General features: G+C 44.1%; 1 protein-coding gene across 1 annotated transcript in view; it reads left to right on the top strand.

Moving 5' to 3' along the window:
- Nucleotides 1–22,984, top strand: part of LOC135221711 (signal recognition particle receptor subunit beta-like) — a 148,292-nt gene that overhangs the window by 112,797 nt on the left and 12,511 nt on the right. Inside the window, exons 3-4 of the mRNA XM_064259493.1 lie at nucleotides 8,749–8,888; nucleotides 17,048–17,179. Coding sequence (XP_064115563.1) covers nucleotides 8,749–8,888; nucleotides 17,048–17,179 — 272 coding nt within the window. The remainder of the gene's footprint in view (nucleotides 1–8,748; nucleotides 8,889–17,047; nucleotides 17,180–22,984) is intronic.

Below are 22,984 nucleotides of genomic sequence, written 5' to 3'. Positions count from 1 at the left end.
CTCAGATAGTGCCTTAGACTCAACACTGACGTTGATACTTTTCTTTTGAAAACATCATCACCTACTGAGCTGGACAACCAGGTGAGATTTGTTTTTTACCTCCATGAATAAGAAGTATAGCTTATCACATGGGAGGTACTTCTGACTTAGACAGTACTTTAGACTCAACACTGATGTTGAAGTACTTTCTTTGCAAACATCCTCACCTCCGAGTTAGATAACTAGGTGAGGATACATGCTTTTATACATGCTAGGTTGCTTATGAGTTACCTGCGTATGTTCCGTGGACAGGTCGAGCTGAATGAGATTGACCCCACCTCCGAGTAAATGTTGTTAATCGGGCTAATTCAGGTGTTCAGGGAGTGTATTGCAATATGAAGTTTTCATAATAAAACTAATATTGTAATACTTACCTGAACACCTGAATGATTCCCACCCTCCTCCGCACTTCAATTTGATAGTGAATGATTCAATTGAGGAATGAGGAGACAGGCCACTGGGGGCCGGTATTTGCGGCAGCGTTGCCAACGGTAACACAGGTAACTCATTTGACTAGATTTTACCTGCAGCGTTGGTAACGCTGACAGTTAAAATTACCCACCTAGTGGGTAAATATGTGGGGATATAGTTTGGGCTGGTCAGTGACCAGGGCTAATTCAGGTGTTCAGGTAAGTATTACAATATTAGTTCTATTATGAAAACTTCATATTGATTATTTAGCTGTTTACCATATGTGAATTACCTTGATATAGTCTGCTACTTGGGAAGAGATTGGCAAGGAGTTTTTCGTTCCAAAAGTTAATAGGTGACTGCCTGTTTAGAGAAGTCTGATCTTGAACCCAAGGAGATGTTGTACCTTGGCATGCTGGTAGACACAGTAGCAGCAAGAGTCTTCCCCTGGGACTCGTGTCAGCAGCCTCATGGAGGCAGTGCGGCTGTTCCTTTCTCGGCAGGAACAACCTGCTCAGCTTTGGCAACTTGTGATTGGTCACCTGTCGTCGTTAGAGAAGCTGGTCCCTCATGGGTGCCTTCACCTTCGGTTCTCTCCAATGGAGACTGAGGGAGTATTCGACCCAGTCCAAGGATCCTCGGTCATTCCTAATTCTCTCTTGTAGGAGGTGATGGAAGACCTGGATTGGTGGCTAGATGACAGGAACTTCATCATTGGAGTGGATCTTTCCACTCCTCCTCCGTACATGCTCCTGTTCTCAGATGCATCGAACGAAGGATGCCATGCACACCTGGAAGAGTTGCTGACTGCTGGAGTGTGGAACCTTCACAACACGCTCCTTCACATCAATGTCGTGGAACTCAAGGCAGCCTTCCTGGCTCTTCAAGAGGTTTAGGGATTGGGTGATAGGACACTGTGGTGTTGATGAGTGACAACACTACATTGGTGGCATGTCATCAAACAATGGGGACTCACCTCCCTCGAGGTACACCAGTTGACAGTGTAGGTGCACGAGTGGGCAGTAGCTCACTCGGTAGAGCTGTCAACCAGGTACGTTCCAGACAAGAGGAATATAGTGGCAGACAAGCTCAGCCGCCAAAATCAGGTGATAGGAACCAAATGGTCCCTTTACCGGGACGTGGCGGAAAGGCTATTCAGTCTGTGGGGGTGCCCAGTCATAGACTTGTTTGCCACCCAGTTTGACAGGAAGTTAGAAACCTTCTGCTCCATTGTTCCGGACCCATGGACAGATGCAGAGGACGCGTTCCAGCATCTCTGGGACAACCTAGAGTTGTACACCTTTCCCCCATTTTACCTGATTTGAGCCTTGACCAGCAGGATGTGGATCATGCAGAATCTCTAGATGATTCTGGTGGCACCCAAATGATCTCAGGCCATTTGGTATCCCGACCTCCTGGCTCTTCTCTTTGAGGCACTGAGATTGATTCCCCCATGGGGGAACCTGGTGTGTCAACCGCACGTTGAATGGTACCACCAGGCAGTAGAGTCCCTGTGTCTTCGCGGTTGGAGGTTATCCACCATCTCTTGCAAGCAAGAGGCTTTTTTAGTTGAGCAGCAACTGAGATGGCAGGATACCTCAGGCAGTCCTCTGCAGCAGTATACCCGGGAAAGTGGGCTGTCTTCTGTGGTTGGTGTTGTAGATGAGGTATCTCTCTGGTCAAAGCCACTCTTCAGCAGGTTGTAGAATTCCTCGTCTACCTTCGCGGAGAGAAGCTCCTCTCTGTTTTAGGTGTACTAAAAGGCTACAGGGCTGCATTGGCCTTAGTCTTGAAGCTGAAGGGTGTCAATATCTTGTCCTCCTTCGTGATATCACTACTCTTGAGGAGCTTCGAGAGGATCTTACCCTCCCAGGGATCTCAGCTCAGGCCTCCTGTGTGGGATGTTTCTCATACTGCTGAGCCTGACTTGTGCCCCGTATGAGCCACTTCGAGAGTCTTCAGACAGGGATCTGACCCACAAGGCCGTCTTTCTGCTGGCACTTGCATCGGCGAAGAGAGTAGGCAAACTGCATGGTCTTTCTTTTGATGTTAAACACTCAAGGGGATGGGGATTAGTTACACTCAACTTTGTCCCAGATTTCGTAGCAGACTCAGAATCCATCGGTCTGTGACGATAGGTTCAAGTCCTTCACCATCCCCTCCTTGAGTGACTTTATTGTTGATGATCCAGACGAGATGCTACTTTTTCCTGTTAGTTCAATATGGTGCTACCTGAAGTGGACTTGCCATCTCCGGCCTGGGTGTCGCTGACTCTTCGTTAGCACCAGTGGTTCCAAGAAAGAGTTTCCAAGAACACTGTTTGTTTCTGGCTTCGTAAGACGGCCCGGAAGCCGTACTCTGATGCTGGCGATGACACCAGCACACTTCATCCAAGAGCTCAGGCGCATTGCCCATTCCCTCGCATTCCATAAGAACCTGTTGGTTCAACAGGTTTTGAAGGCGAAGGTCTGGGGATACCAAACCACAGGTCCTTGGACACATTTTCCTTGGGACCAGTTGTGGCTGTTCAACAAGTTGTGTAGCTTACATAGCTCTTCTAACTGGACAGAGTTGCATCTTGCCTCGTTGCACGGTATGATTGAGAGTGACTGTTGAGTGACTGGCTCTCCTTTCATCTCTTTCGTCCTACTCTTTTCCTCTTGGTAGAGAGTAATGCGGACAGTTACATGCTGGACCGAGCACAGATGCAGGTAAGACACAATACCTATTTTCTTGAATTAGTTAATGTAAGCAAATATCCTCCCCTTCCCTTACAAGGAAAGGAAGGAGGCCTTGACATAAGACAAACCCATAACTTGTTTTTGGCTTATAGTCTCTGACATGTGGTTCATTGCTTTCCCATAAGGGGGACTCATGCCTCTCCCTTATTGAGAAAAGCCCAGAACACTGACTGTGATTTTGCAGATCTGTAACTCCAGTTAGATGCCAATGGCTGGATCCTCTTCCTCGCTCTTACGACCAGGAGGAGAATCCCAGGTAGGCTGAACCCCAGTTGGTTCACTGGAGCTCACTCAGATTCTTTTCACCGATCAGTGAATCTTCTTATTGTAAAGGAACGACGGTTTGTATATCGTGTAGGAACAATTCACATTTTTGAATCACAATTTTGAAAGTAAATTGTATTTTTTCCAACTACAAATCTAGGTCCTTTACACTTAGTGCCAACCTCATGCCGCCCTTCAATCTGTTACTTGGGCTGAAAGCAAAGTGGACACCCCGTATTCACGTTCTCCTTATTTTCAGACTCACGCATTCGCGGATTTCTCTCTGGAACATTTCCCCCATTATTCGAGGATAATTCGCCTATTCACGGTATTTTTCTATGAGGAATATCCAGAAATTCTTGTTTGTTCCTTCACGATATACAAACCCTCTGTCCTTTACATAAGGAATTACTTTCGGCGTAGCTGGAATTAGGGCCGTTAAATTCTTGAACAAGGTGGTTAGGCAGTAACTGCCGTGTGGCAGGCGGGTGTAAATACTCCACTTTGCTTTCGGCCGTCTGCCGATGAAGATGTGTGTTTGTGAGCTCTGGCTGACTGGTCGTTGATCTTTTTCCCGGTGGGATCTTTCAAATTTATTTTTGTTTATAAATAAATATTTATATACAGTGTTTGATATTGTTGAATTCAATTAATATACAAAAACACTTATTGTGATAGCCTTTATAGCCGCCTTTCTACTTGTGTTAAGTCATCATTGGCAAAGGTATGCCAACATATTATTTACATTCTTTCGCCCTTTAACTTGAGGACGGGATATGTGTGTAGCGTGAGGACGAGATATGTATTTAACGTGAGTGATTTTGATCCTGTAATGAGACATGTATTCATCCGAAAATTACACTTACGCTTGGGAATTACCGAGGGGAACTTCAGAGGTTTGTCCTTGTTTTGTTTTTATGTGGTAATTTCTCTTCTCCTTCATCCTTTCACTTACTATCAGACGAAGGTAGAAGAGGGGGCATGTGGTGTTGGTATTTGGGGGATCTCCTCTCTCTTTGGAGGGCAGTGCCCTTGGATGCGAGAAGAGTATCCTTATTACTTTAATCATTTTTTTCTTCTTTTTACAGACTAACAGTGGTGATTGTGTTTACAGCAGTTTTGGTTGGATAGCTCTTCGTATTGGTTGTCCTAACCTTGGAATTGTACCTGTGACTCGTAGCATGTGATACTGATCCTCGAGTGTGTGTACCGATCCCCTGCTGGTAATCATAATCATTTACCACTACTATCCTGGAGTTATGTCACTGGACGAAGCTTTCGTGCTGCCCTGTGATTTTATCTATCTATTCATGATGGTAGAAGTCTGGCAGAATTTGGAGGAATCGAAGAGGAAGAGAGCTCGTCAAGTGTCGTCATCCTCTTCGAGATCATCATATTTTTATGTCTCCACCCCTTCGACTCCTAAGGCTTTGCTGTAGAAGAGAAGGTGATCTCGCCCCCTTAGAAGTCCCATCATGGGACTTCTAAGGGTTTGTCTCGCTCCGGTGAGATGGGTGGGTCTTCCGCGGGTCCTCCTGTTCCTCTGGGAATGGGGCCTGTCTCTCATTCCTCAGGGAAGAAGAAGATGGGGACCATGGAGGTACCAGCCACCGCTGGTGCCTCCTCTCTCCGGCTCCAGAGGTTCCACCTTCGGACCGGGAACTGTTCTTGGCTGCTCACTTGTGAGCATCACCGAGTGTACGGTCACCTGTGGGTGACCGTGCAGCCAAGGTCCAGACTGCTAAGTACGCTCACCGTGTCAGGACCCAGGTATGGAGCGGAAGGATGGTAAGAGTCGCTCAGGTGACTCACCAGACTGGCAATCGCTCTTGCAGCGATCGTCTGGTACCCAGTGTTGACGTGACGTTCCCGCGGGACCTTACACGCAGAGACCGGTGGAGGCTGCCCATCCAGCCCTCTTGAGAGGTTTCGGCCTCAACGAGGACTTGGACGAGTCGGAGGACAGTATCGGCTGTCTCCTGTCAGGTGCACGCTCAGCCCCACCCAGATGACGGTCGCGTTCGCATGGCCGACCAGTCTCGGTGGTGGCAGACACACTTTGCCTGCCAGGCGAGAGTTTCATAACCCTCCAGACAGGTGCAGTTGGGCCGTGTTGCTACCGTAACTGCCCCAGCTCCGTCCTGGATGGAGGACCTGTCGGTTGTCCCGAGGAAGCTGGCAAAGAAGTCCAGGAACGGGGCCCGTCTCTCCTTTCCCAGGGAAGAAGAAGACGGGGACCGTAGGGGTACCAGCCACCGCTGGTACCTCCTCTCTCCGGCTCCAGAGGTTCCACCTCCGGACCGGGAACCGCCTCGGCCGCTCGCTTGCGAGCATCACCGAGTGTACGGTCACCTACGGGTGACCGTGCAGCCAAGGTCCAAACTGCTGAGTACGCTCACCATCATGACCCAGGCACAGAGCGGAAGGATGGTAAGAGTCGCTCAGGTGACTCTCGCCAGACCGGCGATCGCTAGCGCAATGATTGTCCGGTACCCAGGGTTGACATGACGTTCCCACCAGACTCTTCACGTGGCGAGGCTGGGAAGAGGTCCCCCCTGGTCACCAGGTCCAGCCTCGGCTAGACCTGGTACCGTGGCACGTTGAGAGGACGGTGCTCGCTCTCACCATGTTAATGGACACTACCATTCACCTGATCGTCATTCCCACCGGGACCGGATGGCTCGCATGACTGGTAGCAGCTCCCCTGACGCACGAGGCCGACATTACTGTCCTTGGTCCAGCGCTTCCCTGTAAGGAGACCGCTGGTCCAGACCTGCTGCTCGATCGCCACCGTTGGTTGGTGATTGCCTGCAGTCCGCCCAGCCTACCGGTTCTGATAGTAGGCAGGGTAGGAGCATCAGGTCTCACTCACCTGTCCCTTCAACCTCCTCGGGCTACACTGGGAGGAATTAGGCGAACAGGAGTGACCGTGATGAATGCACTTCTTACAGTCTGGCCACGAGCCTGGTTCAGTCTTGGGACCAAACAGATCATATGCTCAAGTGGTTGGAGGAGATCGTGGGGGTTGGCGAGGACGATGACGCTTTCCTAGACTCAAGGAGTGATCATCACCGCTGTTCATCTTCGGTATCCGGTTATCACCGTAGATGTCTTCCTTTGGGAAAACTTTACCCACGCTCTCTTCATTAGAGAATGAAGGAGGTCGGCTTTCAGTCCTTATTCTTGTTCCTCGAATGGAAGAGAATTTAGGCTGTAGGTCTATGTACAGGAACCTACAAATATACTGTTATCAGTTGAATTGTCCAAGGTGTAGGCACATAATTGTAATTAATTCTACGGGTATGTGACCGAGATGAATAGTATCTTCTCTTAATTGAACTACAACTCGGGACTGCCTTGCAAGCCTCCCAAGAGTTACCGGTTTCGATTTTGAGATACTAGTGGTATTGTTTACAACAACAACAACACAGTGTCTGCATTCACCGAATAGGACGGGTTTCTTCTCACCCATTTTGGTTAAAATGCAAATGCTCGAGTGTATTTTCTTGCGCTTGATGGTTCTAGCCGAATGCATTCCTTCACTGTAGAAGCCCCCTCTCTGCCTGCAAATGCCTTGTTCCAAGGGAACTTTTCAGGTCCTTTTGAGCCTCCATGTAGGTCTGTTTTCTTGACTGCTAAAGTTAGGTTGTTTGTCAGCCGAGTTGGATCACTTTCTAAGAAATCTCTTCAATGTGTTTGAAGTTATCAACTTTTTGGATAGTGCAGAAGGCACTCTGGCAAAGAAGATCCAAGATCATCCATCTATGCCTGCTGATCTTTCTGCGGCTTTCTTTGCTATTCTTTTATGTATTGACTGAGCAGTTAGGGTGGCTCACTGGAGTTGGCATTAACCTTTGCTATGGGAATATTTAAGGAATGTGAACTTTGTTTTCCTTTATATTTAAAGATGTGTCTTCAGCGCAGAAATCAACGCTTTTTTTTTTTTTTTTCTCCATTAGTCACAATTTCCTTTTCCCCTAGTTGTACTGAGTGGTATAATTTCTGAGTTGCAACGAAAGTCAACTCAGGACTTGTTGGTGCAATCTTCAAAACGTTCTAGGAAGGCTTCAACTCTTTGAGTGCTAGAGACTCTTCCCCTGTCCAGCAGTTGCCCTTTTGAAAGGTAGACAAGGTTACAATCCAAACTGAGAGCGACCTTCCGATTCCCCTCCAAGGCTTTCAAGAAGTCGCCACCCAAACCACCTCCTAAAAAGTGAAGGTATTTTCTCTTTGCAGCAGTAGGAGCCAGTGTCCAAGCAAGGAAGGGATCATAGCTCAACTGGTGTACAGTGCTTCTGGCACCATTTACAGACTGATACCAGATCGTTCTCCAAGCATCCAAATAAATTCTCTGTTGGAGAATAGGGAGGTCCCTGTGCATTTGGAGTTTTCAGAGGACCATCCTTTGCATATATGTAGTGGTATGGCAAGATCTGTTTCATCCACTAAGAAGAACTTATTTTATGGACTTTTACCTTTACTCAGAATTGGGTGAGCAGTTTGCCTTTATATAAGTAAAGCTAAGGAAGTCAGAGTAACCTGTTTCCCTGTAGCTTACGTATTTTATGCCTCTTACATCCATTCTGCCTTCAAACTATTGGGGATGTAATTGTTCTAATTAAAAAGGACATTTGTTTAATAAAACAAAGTTTTAATTATACTTCCCCAGTGATTATATGATCAGAGCCTTCCCTCCTCCCCTCTGATGGCCATAAGGCATGAATAAACTGAGCATGCTGCTCACAGTCGTTCCTATTTTCCCGCTAGTGGGTGGGACTTGTCATCTACACAATAGTCTGCAGTGTTATCCATGTAATTTTGAATTCAAGCTGACATAGAAGTGGATCTTATAGCTATGTAATTACAGTGGACCCCCTGTATTCGCATTCTCCGGATTCGTGGACTCTCACATTCGCAGATTTCTCTCGGGAACGTTTCCCCTCACCCCGCATTTATTCCTGCGGAAATTTGCACATTCGCGGTAATTTTCTATAAGAAATATTCTCAAATTCCTGTTTTTTTTCATCAATTTCATCATAAAATGCACTTATTGTGATAAAACTTAAAAAAAAACAAGTATAAACTTTTGGTGGGTTTTTCTTGAGTTGTAACTAACAAAATAGTCTATTTTTAGCATTTTTATAGGGGTTCCAACAATTCGCGGTTCTAACTATTGGGGGGGGGGTCCAGTACGCATCCCCTGCGAATACGGGGGTGGGGGGACCATGTACTAGGTAAGTATAATTAAAACCTTGCTTTTTATATAAAATTAATTTTTTTTTTTTTTTTACAGAAATCTCTCACCATGTATGATTTACCTGGCCATGAGCGTATTAGGATGGCTGCCTTTGAAAAGGTGAAAAAACTTGCAAGAGGAATAATTTTTATGGTGGATTCTGCTACTCTTCAGAAGGATGTTCGTGATGTTGCAGAGTAAGTGATCAGATTTTTTATTAATTAAATTAATATTTTATCTTCATGTAAGACACAAAATTGTAACGATAATTTCCCATACCTACCATATGCATTAATAAACATTACCTTGATATAATTCATCTAGCCCTAAATCCTAAAAAACTGCACCAAGATTTACCACATTGGCAACTCTGTTACCTCCTATTCTGTCTGCCAGTTGGCAACACTGCTGTTGACAGTTACAAAACTTTCCCTTAAAAATCAGTTGATAACAAGCGCCCGTGTTGTTTACATCACGGGGGCTCTTTATAAAAATCCGAAACCTTTTGTACCTTTAAAGCTCTCTTTATTTGTTAATGCGCCTTTATATTATTTTCCATTTATGAAATCCACGAAATTAGTGAATTAACTTTTATTTCTATTGTAGAATATATTTTATTTTGACGAACTTGAGCGACCTGGATTTACTCCGCGACCTGTTTAATGGATAGCCAAGATGATTCGACTCTTCCTTCTGCTAGCAGCATCAGGAATTGTCAGGCTTGTGGGACAAGGAAGAGTAGCAGGGAGTATGAACCCCATGACATTTGTAACTCTTGTTGTGGACATGTCTATGACTTGATTTCTCGTTGCGACTTTTGTAAGTCTTGGTCTGACGTAGATATGACGGCGTATGTTAAGCATCAAAGGTTCTTGCAGCGTAAAAGATTGATTAATGAGAAAAAGAAATCAGTAGCCATACCTGTATCCAATGGTTTCCTTGTCTTGTGCGCCCATGGTTCTGGTTCTTCGGTTTCGTTATCATGTGATTCTGATTCCGAATTAATTGATGTTTTGCCACCTGTACAACCGGTAACTAATGAAGTCGTTTCTGATTTTGACTTTAAAAATTTTTGGCAGTCGAAACTAGTTGGAATAAGAAATTTGAAACATTACAGCATAGTTTAGATAGAGACATTTCAGCCAAATTTAGCAAGCTGTCAGAAAATTTTGGAGCAGCTTTTACTAGGGTGTATGACAGTCTTTTAGATTAATTTTCAGTGCTGCGTCAGGTACCTGTCGACAACACCCTGACGGTGCGACAGATACCCCGGCTTGTGAACCCCGTCGTGGCGAAGGCCTTGGGGGATCTGGTCTGGGCTGGCACCTGACGATTCTTTACCCAGTGTGTCCCCTGTTAGTCCCGTAACAGTGCCCAAGGGCGCTTATTTAAGAGAAGGGGGAGGGGTATTAGTGTTGGACTTAGACAGCTAGTCGTCAGGATGTTACTTTCGGGTAAGTTTCACAGTTAGGATCTGATGATGATGATGATGATGTGGATTCATGTGATATTGGTGTTTCGTTGAACGGTGGTCATGATGTTGAGTTCAAGAAACTGTTTGATTTAGTTTTGAGTTTCCTTCTTCAGGCAAGCCCTAAAGAGCAGAAGCAGCCTCTGCCTCGCTGTATTACAGAAGGGATTTTTCTTGATGGTCCTTCCCAGTTGTGGGAATTTTTATGTTTTCCCTTTGCATGGAGGTTTGTGAGAGTGAGGGGCAGACGTCACCGCTAAACTTTTGAAGGTGATCGGGGAAGGGAAGAGGAAGCTCTCTTCTCTTCTACGACACTGGAGAGGTGTTTATCAGGTGGCCGATGATGCTCATTCTCTTGACCCCGTAAACCAAATCCTGATTTTGTCCGACTTTCAGGTCAGCCTTTGCTTTCCAAGGCTTCGGTCTTAGTCTTGCATGAAGACTTTATTGCCATGGAGTCTGTTATGAGCTCCTTGCAGGAGGCTCAGTCCTTCAACATGTGGGTCTCGGAGGTCTTTTAATGTTATGTCAGGGACTCCAGGTTTGTTCCTCCCGATGCTGCTCTTTTTGAGAAATTTTGCTTGTTTATTTCGATCGCTTCTGTACATCAGAACGAGCTTGCCGTTTCTATGCAGACCTTTCTTGTTTCTCTAAGGCGTAACCTGTATTTGTTGCAATTACCTTCTTCTGTTTTGGAGATGCATTGAAATCGTTTATTGTCCTCTTCTCCTTTTGGCAATTCCCTTTTCTTTCTGAGGTTTTGAAATAATATCAAGGCGATGCCTCTTCCGAAGTTCACTGGGCCTTATTAAGAGCTTTTTCCTTGGGTTTTCCTCCAGTTTCTTTTAGGGGTAAGTGTAAGTTTAGTGCTAGACTTGCACCTTCTGTTCCAGCCCAACAACCTCCTTCTTCTGGCTCGTTTCTCCTGAGTACATCTTCTCAGGTTTCTGGCGCCTCGGCTTACTCCATGGGCGCTCACCCTTTGAGACACGGGATAAGTTCTTGGTGCGGATATAAAGGCAAGAGGAAGAGCTCAACCTCCATGAGGTCCTTCTTTTTCTTCTTCCTTGTCTGTGTAAGAAATTTTGGAAGTAGGAGTCATTACCTCACCTGGAGACCACAGTAGGAGCTTGTCTCTCTTGCCATTGGTCAGCTTGGCAGGAAAGAGCAGTGGATGCTTGGTTATTGGAGGTCCTGAAAGTAGGTTACGAGATTCTTTTTGTTTCTAGACCTCCACTTTCCAATCATCCTCTCATGTTCAGCAGTTATTCCCCTCTATCAGTCAGGGGTCAAGCCTTGTTGGAGGAGCTTTTGGCCATCTTGGAGAAGGATGCCATAGAGTGAGCTCCTCCTTCTCCCGGGTTTTACTCACGGGTGTTTGCGGTTCTAAAGGCCTTGGGTGCCTGGCGCCCCATCATAGAGCTTTCTGTCCTGAACAAGTTCATTCTAAAGTCCAAGTTCCAAATTGAGATGGTTCAGACTGTTCTTTCATCTGTCAGGAAGGGAGACTGGATGATTTCCATCGATCTGCAGGATGTTTACATGCAAATCCCCATCCATCCGAAGCGTAGACCTTACCTTCGATTTTTCACGGACTCGGGAGTTTCCCAGTTCAAGACCCTTTGTTTTGGCCTCACCACTACTCCACAGGTCTTTTCTCGGGTGATGGCTCCTGTTTTGGCTATTCTGCATCGGTTAAAAGTAAGGATGCTTCGGTATCTGAACAATTGGCTAGTTCCGGTCGACTATCTAGAGAAATGTCTCCGGTCGAGGGAGATATTTGTCTGTTTGTGTCAAGTTGGGCGTTTGTGTCAACTTCAACAATTCCAATCTGATCCCTTGCCAGATCATGACTTATCTGGGGATTGTTTTGAATTCCCAGATTTTGAGGGCTTCTCCCTCTGAGAAATGGATAGACAAGCTTCTAAGTCTGGCCAAAGAATTTCTGTCCTCCGTAATGCAGCCAGTCTCTCTTTGGAGGACTCTCCTAGGCCATTTGTCATCCCTTATCCAACTGGTTCCTGGAGGCCGTCTCAGAATGAGATCCCTTCAGTTGACCCTTCACCAGTCATGGGATTTCGTGTCCTAGGACACGATAGTCGCCCCCTCTTCACAATGTCGGAAGGATCTCCGTTGGTGGATGCAAGTTCATCACCTCGAGTCAGGGACGTCTCTTCTTCCAGTTCTGCCGGACCTAATGTTTTGGTCAGACGTCGTGGATCAAGGTTGAGATGCGCATCTGGGCTCAGAAGCTGCTTTGGGCCTTTGGTCAGAGGAAAAGAGGATCATGTCAATAAATTGAAGGAAACTAAGGGCAGTGTACCTAGGCCTTCTTTCATTTCAGGATCAGCTGTTGGAGTCGGTTGTAGCGGTCTTTGTCGACAACACCACAGCAGTCTCGTACTTAAGAAACCAAGGAGGGACACAGTTGGACCCTCTCACTCAAGAAGCCGGATCAATCCTGTGTTGGGCGGAAGACAGGAGGATTACGTTGGTCCCTCAATTTATCCTGGGCCATCACAGTCTATTAGCCTTGTTGAGACTGAACGAAGTTCAAGGGTTAGAATGGACACTTTGCCAGGAAGTCTTCGACAGAATCAGAAAGAAGTGGGCTGTCACGGTCGATCTGTTTGCCACCCCACTGAATTTTTGGTGCTAGATCTTCTTGCCCCACACCAGACTCCTCAGAGTGCCACGACCAACTCTGTATTGCAGGACTGGAAGGCCCTTCAAGCATATGCATTTTCTCCATTCGCTCTGGTGAGGGCAGTCCTCAACAAAGTGAGGGTGACCAAGCGTCTGGATCTCACCCTGATTGCCCCCTTCTGGCTACAGGAGTGGTTTCCCGACCTACCGGAAGCACTGGTGGAGCCCCCCTTTCGTCTGCCAAAGAGACCAGACCTCAAACAACCTCATTTTTGTTGGCTCCATCAGAGGCTCCACATGCTTCATCTTCATGCCTGGAGACTGTCAGGAGATTCTCCAAGCAGGAAGGGTTCTCCTTCAGAGTGGCTTGACAGTTGGCTCTAGCCAGACGGCAATCAACTATAGTAATTTATCAAGCTAAATGGTCGGTTTTCAGATGGTGTAGGTCTCAAGGGCATTCAATTTCTAGACCTTCCTTATTGAAAATAGTGGAGTTTTTAGTTTATTTACATCATGATAGAGGTCTGTCATCTTTGTGCATTAAGGGTTACAGGTCGATGCTTTCATATGTTTTTAAGGCAAGGCTCCCTGAAATCTCTTCTTCTTATGTCATTAGAGATTTAATTCGATCTTTTTCCCTATCTCGACTTAGTATAAGGTTGTCTCCTCCGACATGGGACGTTAATAAAGTCCTTCAAGCCTTGAGGTTCCCTCCGTTTGAGCCTTTTAATATGTCCGAGATTAGGGACCTCTCTTCTAAGACACTTTTCCTTGTCTTGCTGGCGACAGCCAAGAGGGTGGGTGAACTGCAAGCACTCTCTTTTCTTGTTGTCAGATCTGGACAAGACATGATTTTGTCATACCTTCCTGAATTTGTTGCCAGGACCGAATCGTCTGATAAACCCATTTCCAGGTCTTTCGTTCTGAAGTCGCTAGTTGACTTTGTTGGTCAGTTGAATGAGGAATTTTTGTCACACGAAGAACATTCAGGGTCGTCTCCGTCTTCTGTTGGTTTCACCCCGAAATGTCAAGAGACTTAAGTCAGAGAATGGTGTATCCATTTTCCTCAGAGATTTATTGTTATAACTGATAGTTTGGTTGCCTGTGAAGGTCAGGTGCTGAGAGCACACGGTATTAGAGCAGTCGCTACATCGGTAGCTTTAATGAAGAACGTCTCTGTCGCCAAGGTGCTCGAAGTGGCAGCTTGGCGTTCTAATTCTGTTTTTGCATCTTTTTATTTGAGGGATTTATCTCTAGTTCTAGGCGACCTTCGTTCTTTGGGCCCGTTGGTAACGGCAGGGCAGGTAGTCAAACGGGAATTAGGTAGTCTTCCTGTTTTACGGTTGGTTGCTACACATATCTTACTTTTGTTGTATTTGTAATCTTTTTTTTTTGCATTATAACTTTTGGGGCAGTTTTTGGTTTAGTTTTAATGGGAATTAGGCAGTTTGGTATTTATAAGTGTTGTTAATGACATAATGACTGGCCCCTTTGACAACTCACACTGCTTCCATTGTCAGTCTGACATTGGACCAGCCACTGGGTTGTCGGCACTGGCGACTGTGCTTCTCCCAAAGCCGATGCCAACTCACGCTTCTTCCATTGTCTGTCTGCACAGGGAATTAGTCGATAGGTTGTCTGCTGTCATCTGGTGACTCGTTCGCCATCTACTTTTTGTCTCGCCTGTTTTCTCGGAGTCAGACACTCACTCAAGACCAGGCGACATTTAGTAGTTCTGAGTTTCTTGTTGACGAAATCGGTTGCATTGTTACACCCTCCGATGATTGCTTAACATGAGACAAGTTTGGACTGTCAGGCACTCATCCTCCAGGACTGAGTTGCCTTTTGCTCCTCGCTCCTTTCTCTTGGCACCAGAAAGCTTGAGTCAGGAGTTGCTCATGAGACGATATCACTGTTGGTGATATAGGGTTGTATTGATACACCCCTAATGTTCGCTTAACTTTGAATCACTCAGGCACTCATCCTTCAGGAAAGAGTCGCCAATAACCCGCTCCTCTTTCTCGGCGCCAGACATTTGTGAGAGAGCAGGTGTCGCTGGTGGTTTTATTGCTTGATGAAGTCATCGGGGTGGGAACCTTGCTGTCCTCAATGTCGTCTGACTTGTCACCTGGTTGGTCACCTGAATTTTGTATAGACGGACTGACTATGCAGTTACTCCTTGTCCTTTACTACTGCAGTCGTCGGCGTTATGGTAGGAGACTTAGAGAGTTCTTAGTATCTTAGACTTTGGATTGAGTTATTAACTCGACATATGATTTATATTTTTGTTGTTGTTCTATGTCCTTTTATTAATTTTTCTTTTTCTTCCTTTTCCATTAATCGGATTAGGTTGGTTCCTCCTATTCTGCCGGAAAGGGAAGTTTTATTCAGATTCCTTGCTCCTTTTCAATGTGGTTATTTGGGCTAGATAAATTATATTAAGGTAATGTTTATTAACCCTTAAATGCCAAAGCGATATTTTAAAAATTGTCTCCCGTATGCCGGTGGCGTTCGCGAGTGAGCGCTGAAGCGAAAAAAATGTTTTTTTCAAAAAATCACGGCACACTTAGTTTTCAAGATTAAGAGTTCATTTTTGGGTCCTTTTTTGTCATTACCTGAAGTTTAGTATGCAACCATCAGAAATGAAAAAAATATCATTATCATATATAAATATTGGGATATATGACAGCGTGAAAAAAAAATTTCATATATAATTGTATACAAATCACACTGTGAGCAAAACGTCAAAGCGAACAAGTTAATATTTTTCGTTGTATTGTACACCAAATTGCAATCTTTTGGTATATAACACATTGTAAAACGATCAAGGCAAAACAGAGAAAATATTATCACAAAATGATGCATGAATTTGTAACGTGCCGACATAAAAAAATGTTTTCAAAAATTCACCATAAATTGAAATATTGTGCTAGAGACTTCCCGTTTGTTGCAAAATGAAGGTAATTGATTGAATATCACTAGACTGTAAGTGTTGTAGCTTACGATTGCAGTTTTCGACCATTTCGGTCGAGTTAAAGTTGACTGAAGGACAAATTGTTTCTATTTGTCGTTATTTATATGAAAATATTTCAAAACTGATAAAAGCTACAACCAGGTTTATTTTTTGTTGTATTCTACATGAAATTGAACACATTTCCATATGTAAAACTTTATGTAACGGCTAATATGAAATGGTGCAAACATTACAACAATCGGACAAAAAAATTTATGATTTTTTTGGAAGAGTTATTGCGCGGACGTAAGGAAAAAGTTTTGTTCATAAATTCACCATAAATCGAAATATTGTGCTAGAGACTTCCAATTTGTTGCAAAGTGAAGTTGAATGATTGAATATTACTAGAATATAAGAGTTTTAGCTTACAATTGCGTTTTTCGACCATTTCGGTAGAGTCCAAGTTGACCAAAGGTTGAAATTTTGGCCCTTATTGCTATTTATAAGAAAATATTTCAAAGCTGATAAAAGCTACAACCATGAGTTGGTTATTGTTGTATTCTACATGAAATTGTGCACATTGTCATATATAATACTCCATGTATTGGCTAATATGAAATGGTGCAAAAATTATGTCAAAGTGACGAAATAATTTCTGAGATGTGTCGCTGATGCATTTTAGTGCGAGGAGAAAGAAATTCGCGCTTGCGCGCCTGGGTAATGATTGTAAACAAAACAACGCCTTGATCCGTGAGCTCCCAGCATCCCCCAAGGCGCGTGATTCAAAAGTTTTTGCCTAGTAGACTTATAACTATTTTTCTGCGAATTTTTAAACAAACTTTTTTATATCGACGTATATATGTCCAATCGGCACCCAACAGACAATTTATATCAACGTTTAATACGTCCAATCGGTGTTAAAGGGTTAACATAGAGTTTTTATAAGATTAATATTAATACTTAACTGTATAATTTATCTAGTTAACCCATCTGCCTATCGCAACTAATTTTCAAGGGAAGCTTTTGTAACTGTCAACGGCAGTGTTGCCAGCAAGCGGACAGAATAGGCGGTAACATGGTTGCCAGTGTGGTAAAATTTTGTTTGTTTTTTGGGGATTTAGGGTTAGATAAATTATGCAGGTAAGTATTATTAATATTAATTTTATTATAAAAATTCTATATCAAGGAACATTGCACATTACATTGGATATCCTTGTACTGTACTGTATTATATTCCATGATTAGGAAATCTTATTAAAAATATATTTTTTACTAATTTTTTTCAGGTATCTCTACACCATATTGTGTGATAATGCTATTCAGAGTAGCAAGACAAGAGTCCTTATTGCATGCAACAAACAAGATCTTTCTCTTGCCAGATCTGCTCAGCTTATTCAGAAGACCTTGGAAAAAGAAATGTGAGTTTTTGATGCATTAAAATTTTTAGGAAGTGAAGTTCCTATTTAGCATGTTATGTTTATGAAAAGGTTACTATTAAGAATATTTCATAGTCTTTGTTAACATTTCATATTATATTTTAAATTATACAACTTCCCCAGTAATTATATAGCTAAGAGTTTCACTCGCCAGCATTTAAAATCCCTAAATTCGCAGGTCGCGCTAATTTTGTATTTGTTTTGGTTAGTTAACAGTACCCCGCCCACTTTCAGGGCAAGAGAGAGGAACATCACAGCAAAGAGCTCAGTTTGTTTCTGCCGGCCGATGGCTATGATTGTCGGTTGCAGTTATTCCTGAAATTTTTCTTAGACTTTCCTTTTGTAATCGCAATTTGTAAAGTACTCTCTTCTTGTATTAGCCATCTTGGCAAATCATTTAGACAGTCTTAGGTTCTTTGATAAGAACTAGTTCTTTGTTTTTTCCTTGGTGACCGCCAGGTCTTAGTGTTTTCGACAATGTCGGACACGTTCTGTTTTAGGTATTGCGCTAGAGGTTGCAAGACTAGGCTAACCAAGGAATTGTATGATAATCACACTTTATGTACAAATTGTAGAGGGCGAATATGTTCATTTGATGATAAATATACAGTGGACCCCCCGTATTCACTTTCTCCAGATTCACAGACTCACACATTCGCGGATTTCTCTTGGGAACGTTTCCCCGCATTATTCGCGGAAAATTTGCGCATTCGCGGTATTTTTCTATGATAAATATCCACAAATTCCTGGGTTTTTTTGATGAATTTCATCATAAAAGCACTTTTTGTGATAAAACTATTAAAAAAACCAAGCATGAAAATTTTTAGTGGGTTTTTCTTGAGTTTTAACTAACAAAATAGGCTGTTTTTAGCATTTTTATAGGGGTTCCAAACATTCGCGGGTTCTAACTATTTACAGGGGGGTCTGGTACGCATCCCCCGCGAATACGGGGGTACCACTGTAATGAATGTGTTGACTGGGATGAAAGGAAGTGGAAGAGTTTGGAATCTCATTCAAAGAAATTAGAGACAAGAAGAGAAAAGCTTTGATTGGGGCTAATTCAAAATCAGCTAGCCAGGATTCTGAATTGAATTCAGATCTGAGTATTCCTGTTATATCTTTAGCTCTCGCTCCCACTTCTCTTGCTATGCCACCCTCTCCGTTTGGAGACTCCCGGACATCCGATCCCAACCCCATCACTTGTCAAGAAGAAAAGATTGATAAGCGTTTTGCTCTGTTAGTACAGACTATGGAGCAGCTTGGTGCATCTGTGAAGGTCCTAATAGACAAGGCAAAAGGTGATAGTGTTGTGTCGGTGGAGGAGGTGGCTGTTCGTCCCACCGATGCTCCTAGGCAAAGGTCACTGTCACACTCCCTAGTGCAGGGGAGGAGTCAAATTGGTGGTCCAAGGGAGGTTGGTGGGGTCTGCCCACGAGCAGTCGTCCCCTCAGTTCAACCTGGTGTTGCTTCCCAGATTGCAATGGAGAGCTGTTGGAAAGGTCTCTCCTTAGATGTATATAAATTGTCAAGTTCGGATGACTTCTCTCCACAATGCCGTGGCGTTTGGGGAGCAAGTCTCGGCCATCGAGGAGAGGTGCTTCGTATGCAGCTCCGGTGTTCCTACAAAGAAGCCTAGAGATCCACGCCCTTCTTGCAGTCATTGGGACAGCCCAGAGCGTTTTTCTTCCGACTGCTTTTAGGAAGTTTACGCTCCTCTAGCGCCCAAGGCTCATTGTCGCTCTTTGGCTCTTCTTCAAGCTCCTGTATCTGTTGTGCAAGAGCGCCCATCGGGTGTAGTTAAGTGCCCATTGGCGCCCGAGCTACTTTCTGTTGGGCACCAGTTAGTACCTGCTTGCCTCGCGCAGGAGCTTGACAGCATTCTGCTTTTACTTAATAAGCCTGCAACAGTTCAGCTGGTGCCATTAGTGGTTGAAGCTCCCTTGGCATCGTCTCCTTGGATGCCTCGAGGCGATTCAATGCCGGAAACTTCTATAGAGGCTGTTTTGACTTGGACACAGGTTGATGCGGCCACATCTCAGGCTCCTGCAGATGTGAATCTTTCCCCTATTTCGTCTGAAGACAAAGGTACAGAGGATCAAGAGGCTCTCTCGTCAGCGTATGTGGCTTAAATGAAGTTTTTGCTCGCCACATATCCATCTTTTTTTCAAGCCGACTTCTCCATCGTCTCCTGAATCGACTTTTTTTATGGATAGTATACCTTCCTTGAATGCCTCGAAGATGCTGACGATGGTTTGGTCTTCCTCAGCTAAGAAGGCTTTTTAAGAGATAGACACTTGGCTTGCTGAAAAGATGGAACAAGGCAAGACCTCCTTTTGTTTTCCGCCTTCTCGAATCTCCAGGTGGAGATACTTGTCTTATGCTACGAAAGTGGCTCCTTCCTTGGGTGTTTGTGCCTCTTCATAGGGAGATTTTTCTAGTCTTGTAGACACAGCCAGACGCTCTGCTTTTTCTTTAGTGAGGATTTTGTTTTCTGCCTCAGAGTTGGCACATCTTTTGAAAGGCATTTTCAAGGTATTTGAAGGTTTCCACTTTCTCAATTGGTCCATTGGCACTCTGGCCTGCAAGATTAGGTCTTGCCCTTCGCTTTCTGAGAACATCATGGTGGATTGGATGGGAGTTCTCTTGTGTATTGGTAAGGGTATTAGGGACAATTCCCATGATTTGGCTTCTCTATACACGATGGGAAGGCTCAAGAAGAGGGAGCTCCAGTGCTCCTACATGTTGAAGGGTGTTACTTCCTCGCAGAGATCACTTCCTCGCAGAGATCAGCTGTATTATTCTCCCCTTAGATAAGAAGCACTTGTTTCCTGAAGCCACAGTTTTAGAATTTGATTCGAATCTGGAGAAGAAATGTATGCAGGATCTCCTCGCCCAGTCTTCGAAAAGACTGAGAGATCCTCCAGCGATGGTTTCGAGGTAACCTCATTCCTCAAGAGACCAGTCCTTTTGGGCCAGACAGAGATCCCTCGCAAGATCAAGAGGAAGTACAGGCAGTCCCCGGCTTACAGCGGTTCGGCTTATGACATTTCGAGGTTGTGATGCTTTTCAATTATATTCATCAGAAATAGTTTCCAGGTTTACGGCACATGTTCCAGGGTTATGACGCCAATCTGACAGAAGAAATATGACTCCAAAAATGCTAAATAATCAATATTTGAAGGTTTTTTATGAAAAAGGCAATAAAAATGCAGTTTACATTAAAAGTGAAGCATTAAAAGTAAGTTTTCTTAGGATTTTTGATGATTTTCTGGCTTACGAAAATTTTCGGCTTATGACGCATCTCATGAACGGAACCATGTCGTAAGCCGGGGACTGCCTGTAGGAGGTTCTTTTGTAAATCCGTCAAGAAAACGTCTTTGAGGGGCTTCTCTAGTAAGTGAGGATGTAATTCTCCCCATGAGTGTAGGAGCCAGACTTCTGATGTTTTGAGAAGTTTGGCAGAGAAAAGGGGCAGAGCTTTGGATTGTCAAGGTTATGAAGGAAGGCTACATTATCTCCTTCCTCAGGAAGCCTCCCTTAGTCAGCACACCAGTTGTCTTAATGGCTTATTCAAGAAGATCAGAGAGGTTTTTGGCTCTAGAGGATGAAGTAACTTCTCTTGTAAGAAAGGGAGCAGTAGAACTTAATCAAGATCATTACTCTCCGGGGTTCTACAATCGTCTCTTTGTAGTCTCTTTGTAGAGCAAAGGAAAATCTCGGGAGTATGGTCCCTAGAGCAAAGATCTCTGCATATCAGTGTGAAGGAGCTAAAGGCAATACACCTGGGCCTTCAGTCCTTTGCATCAGAGGTAGAAAACAAGACATTACTGGCCTACGCGGACAACAATACGGCTCTCTCGTACGTCAAGAAGCAAGGAGGGACTCGGTCTTTCTCTCTTTACGAAGTGGCAAGAGATCTCATTTGGGCAGAACGAAACAATACGCGTTTAGTCACCAGGTTCGTCCAGGGGAAGCTAAACGTTTTAGCGAATGAGCTAAGTCGTCGGAAACAGGTCCTGCCGATGGAATGGACATTGAATCCTCTGGTTTGGCTAGACCTTTGGAAACTGTGGGGAAAAGTGATGATAGACTTGTTTGCCATGTCTCAGAACTATTGTCTTCCTCTATTTTGTTCGCCAGTTCCAGACCCACAGGCATTGACAGTGGATGCTTCTCTTCTGGACTGGTCAGACAAGGAACTGTATGCTTTCTCTCTGTTCAGCCCGATAAGGCAAGTGCTGAACAAGTTCCTTGTACACCGCAACATCTCTGATCTTGGTGGCCCCCTTCTGGCCATCGAAGGAGTGGTTGCCCGATCTTGTAGATCTATTGGTGGGCTTCCCGAGGCTGCTTCCTCAAAAGAAGCAGCTACTCAGACAACCACACTTCCACAGATTCCACAAAAACCTGTCTTCTCTGGTCCTGAAAGGATTCAAACTGTCCAGAAACTCCTTAGAAAGAAAGTTTTCTAAGGGAGCTTCAGAAGCTATCTCCATGTGTAGGAGAAGATCTTCTAGCAACGTTTATCAGAATAAGTGGAGAATCTTCAGATAGTGGTGTAAGAATTCCAACATCTCTTCTTCTAAGACCACTGTGATGCAAATAACCAATTTCAGGTCAGTAAGAAACCTGTCTTCCTCTACCATCAAGGGCTGTAGGGCCATGTTAGCATTGGTTTTCTGTCACAGAGGCTTGGACTTGTCCTCCAACCCAGACATCTCTGATCTCATTAGGTCGTTTGATACTTCTTATCATAAAGACACTTTTATGATGCCTTGGAATCTGGATATTGTGTTAAAGTGGTTGTCTTGGTCTCGTTTTGAACCTATTCATTAACATAGTCTGAGGGACTTGACTAGAAAAACTCTTCATAGTGTCCTTAGCGACTGCTAAAAGGATTAGCGAGATTCATGCAATTGATAAGAAAATAGGCGTTTTGAAAGGGATTGCTATTTGTTCATATTCCCTGGGGTTTCTAGCCAAGAATGAGTCTCCCTCTAATCCCTGGCCTCAATCCCTTGTTTGACTGAAGTCCTGGGTAATGACAATGAGGAAAGAACTCAGTGCCCAGTGAGATCCTTAAACAGAACTTAAGACATTCATGGAGATTTTGGCAGTCTTTGGTGTTCTGTCAAAAACTCCTCCAAACCATTATCTAAGAATGCTCTAGCATTCTTCTTAAGAGATTTCATCTTAGAAGCACATTTTTTAGTTAAGGAGAACGTTCTCCCGGTCTGCAAGGCTAAAGCTCATGAAATTAGGGCAGTAGCCACTTCTCTGGCTTTTAAAAGAAATTTATCTCTTACTTCTATTAATAATTCTATGTTTTGGAAATGCAAATCTGTGTTTGCATTGCATTATCTCCGTGACATTGAAATGGTGTATGAAGGCTGCAGTACCCTGGGTCCATTTCTTGTGGCTGGTATGGTGTTGGGAAAGGAAGTGTAGGAAGCAACCTTTCCTAAAATATTTTTCTCCTTGACACAAGGTGTGAGGTTTTATGAAGGTATGAAGTAGCTGGAGTACCCTTTAGTCCTTTGATAGGGTGGTGGTGGATATTTTATTATTTTGGTTATAGGTAACAATCTTTTCTGGTGATATGTTGGTACTGAGCCCTGGGGAAGGCCAATTAGTTTTAATCCTTTGTTAGCCATGAGAATTGTCCTTTGCTACAAAGGTCCCACTATGTAATAGGTGCTACGTGGCTTTACCAACCAAAGGCAGTATTTTCCTGCTACAACTCTCTTATCAGGTAAAAATTCAACAAAGTTTTTTCTGTTCTCAGTC

Source organism: Macrobrachium nipponense, chromosome 20, assembly GCF_015104395.2.
Source record: "Macrobrachium nipponense isolate FS-2020 chromosome 20, ASM1510439v2, whole genome shotgun sequence".
NCBI lineage: Eukaryota > Metazoa > Arthropoda > Malacostraca > Decapoda > Palaemonidae > Macrobrachium > Macrobrachium nipponense.
Note: the sequence above shows the minus strand (reverse complement) of the source record. Positions and strands in the feature narration are given on the sequence as shown.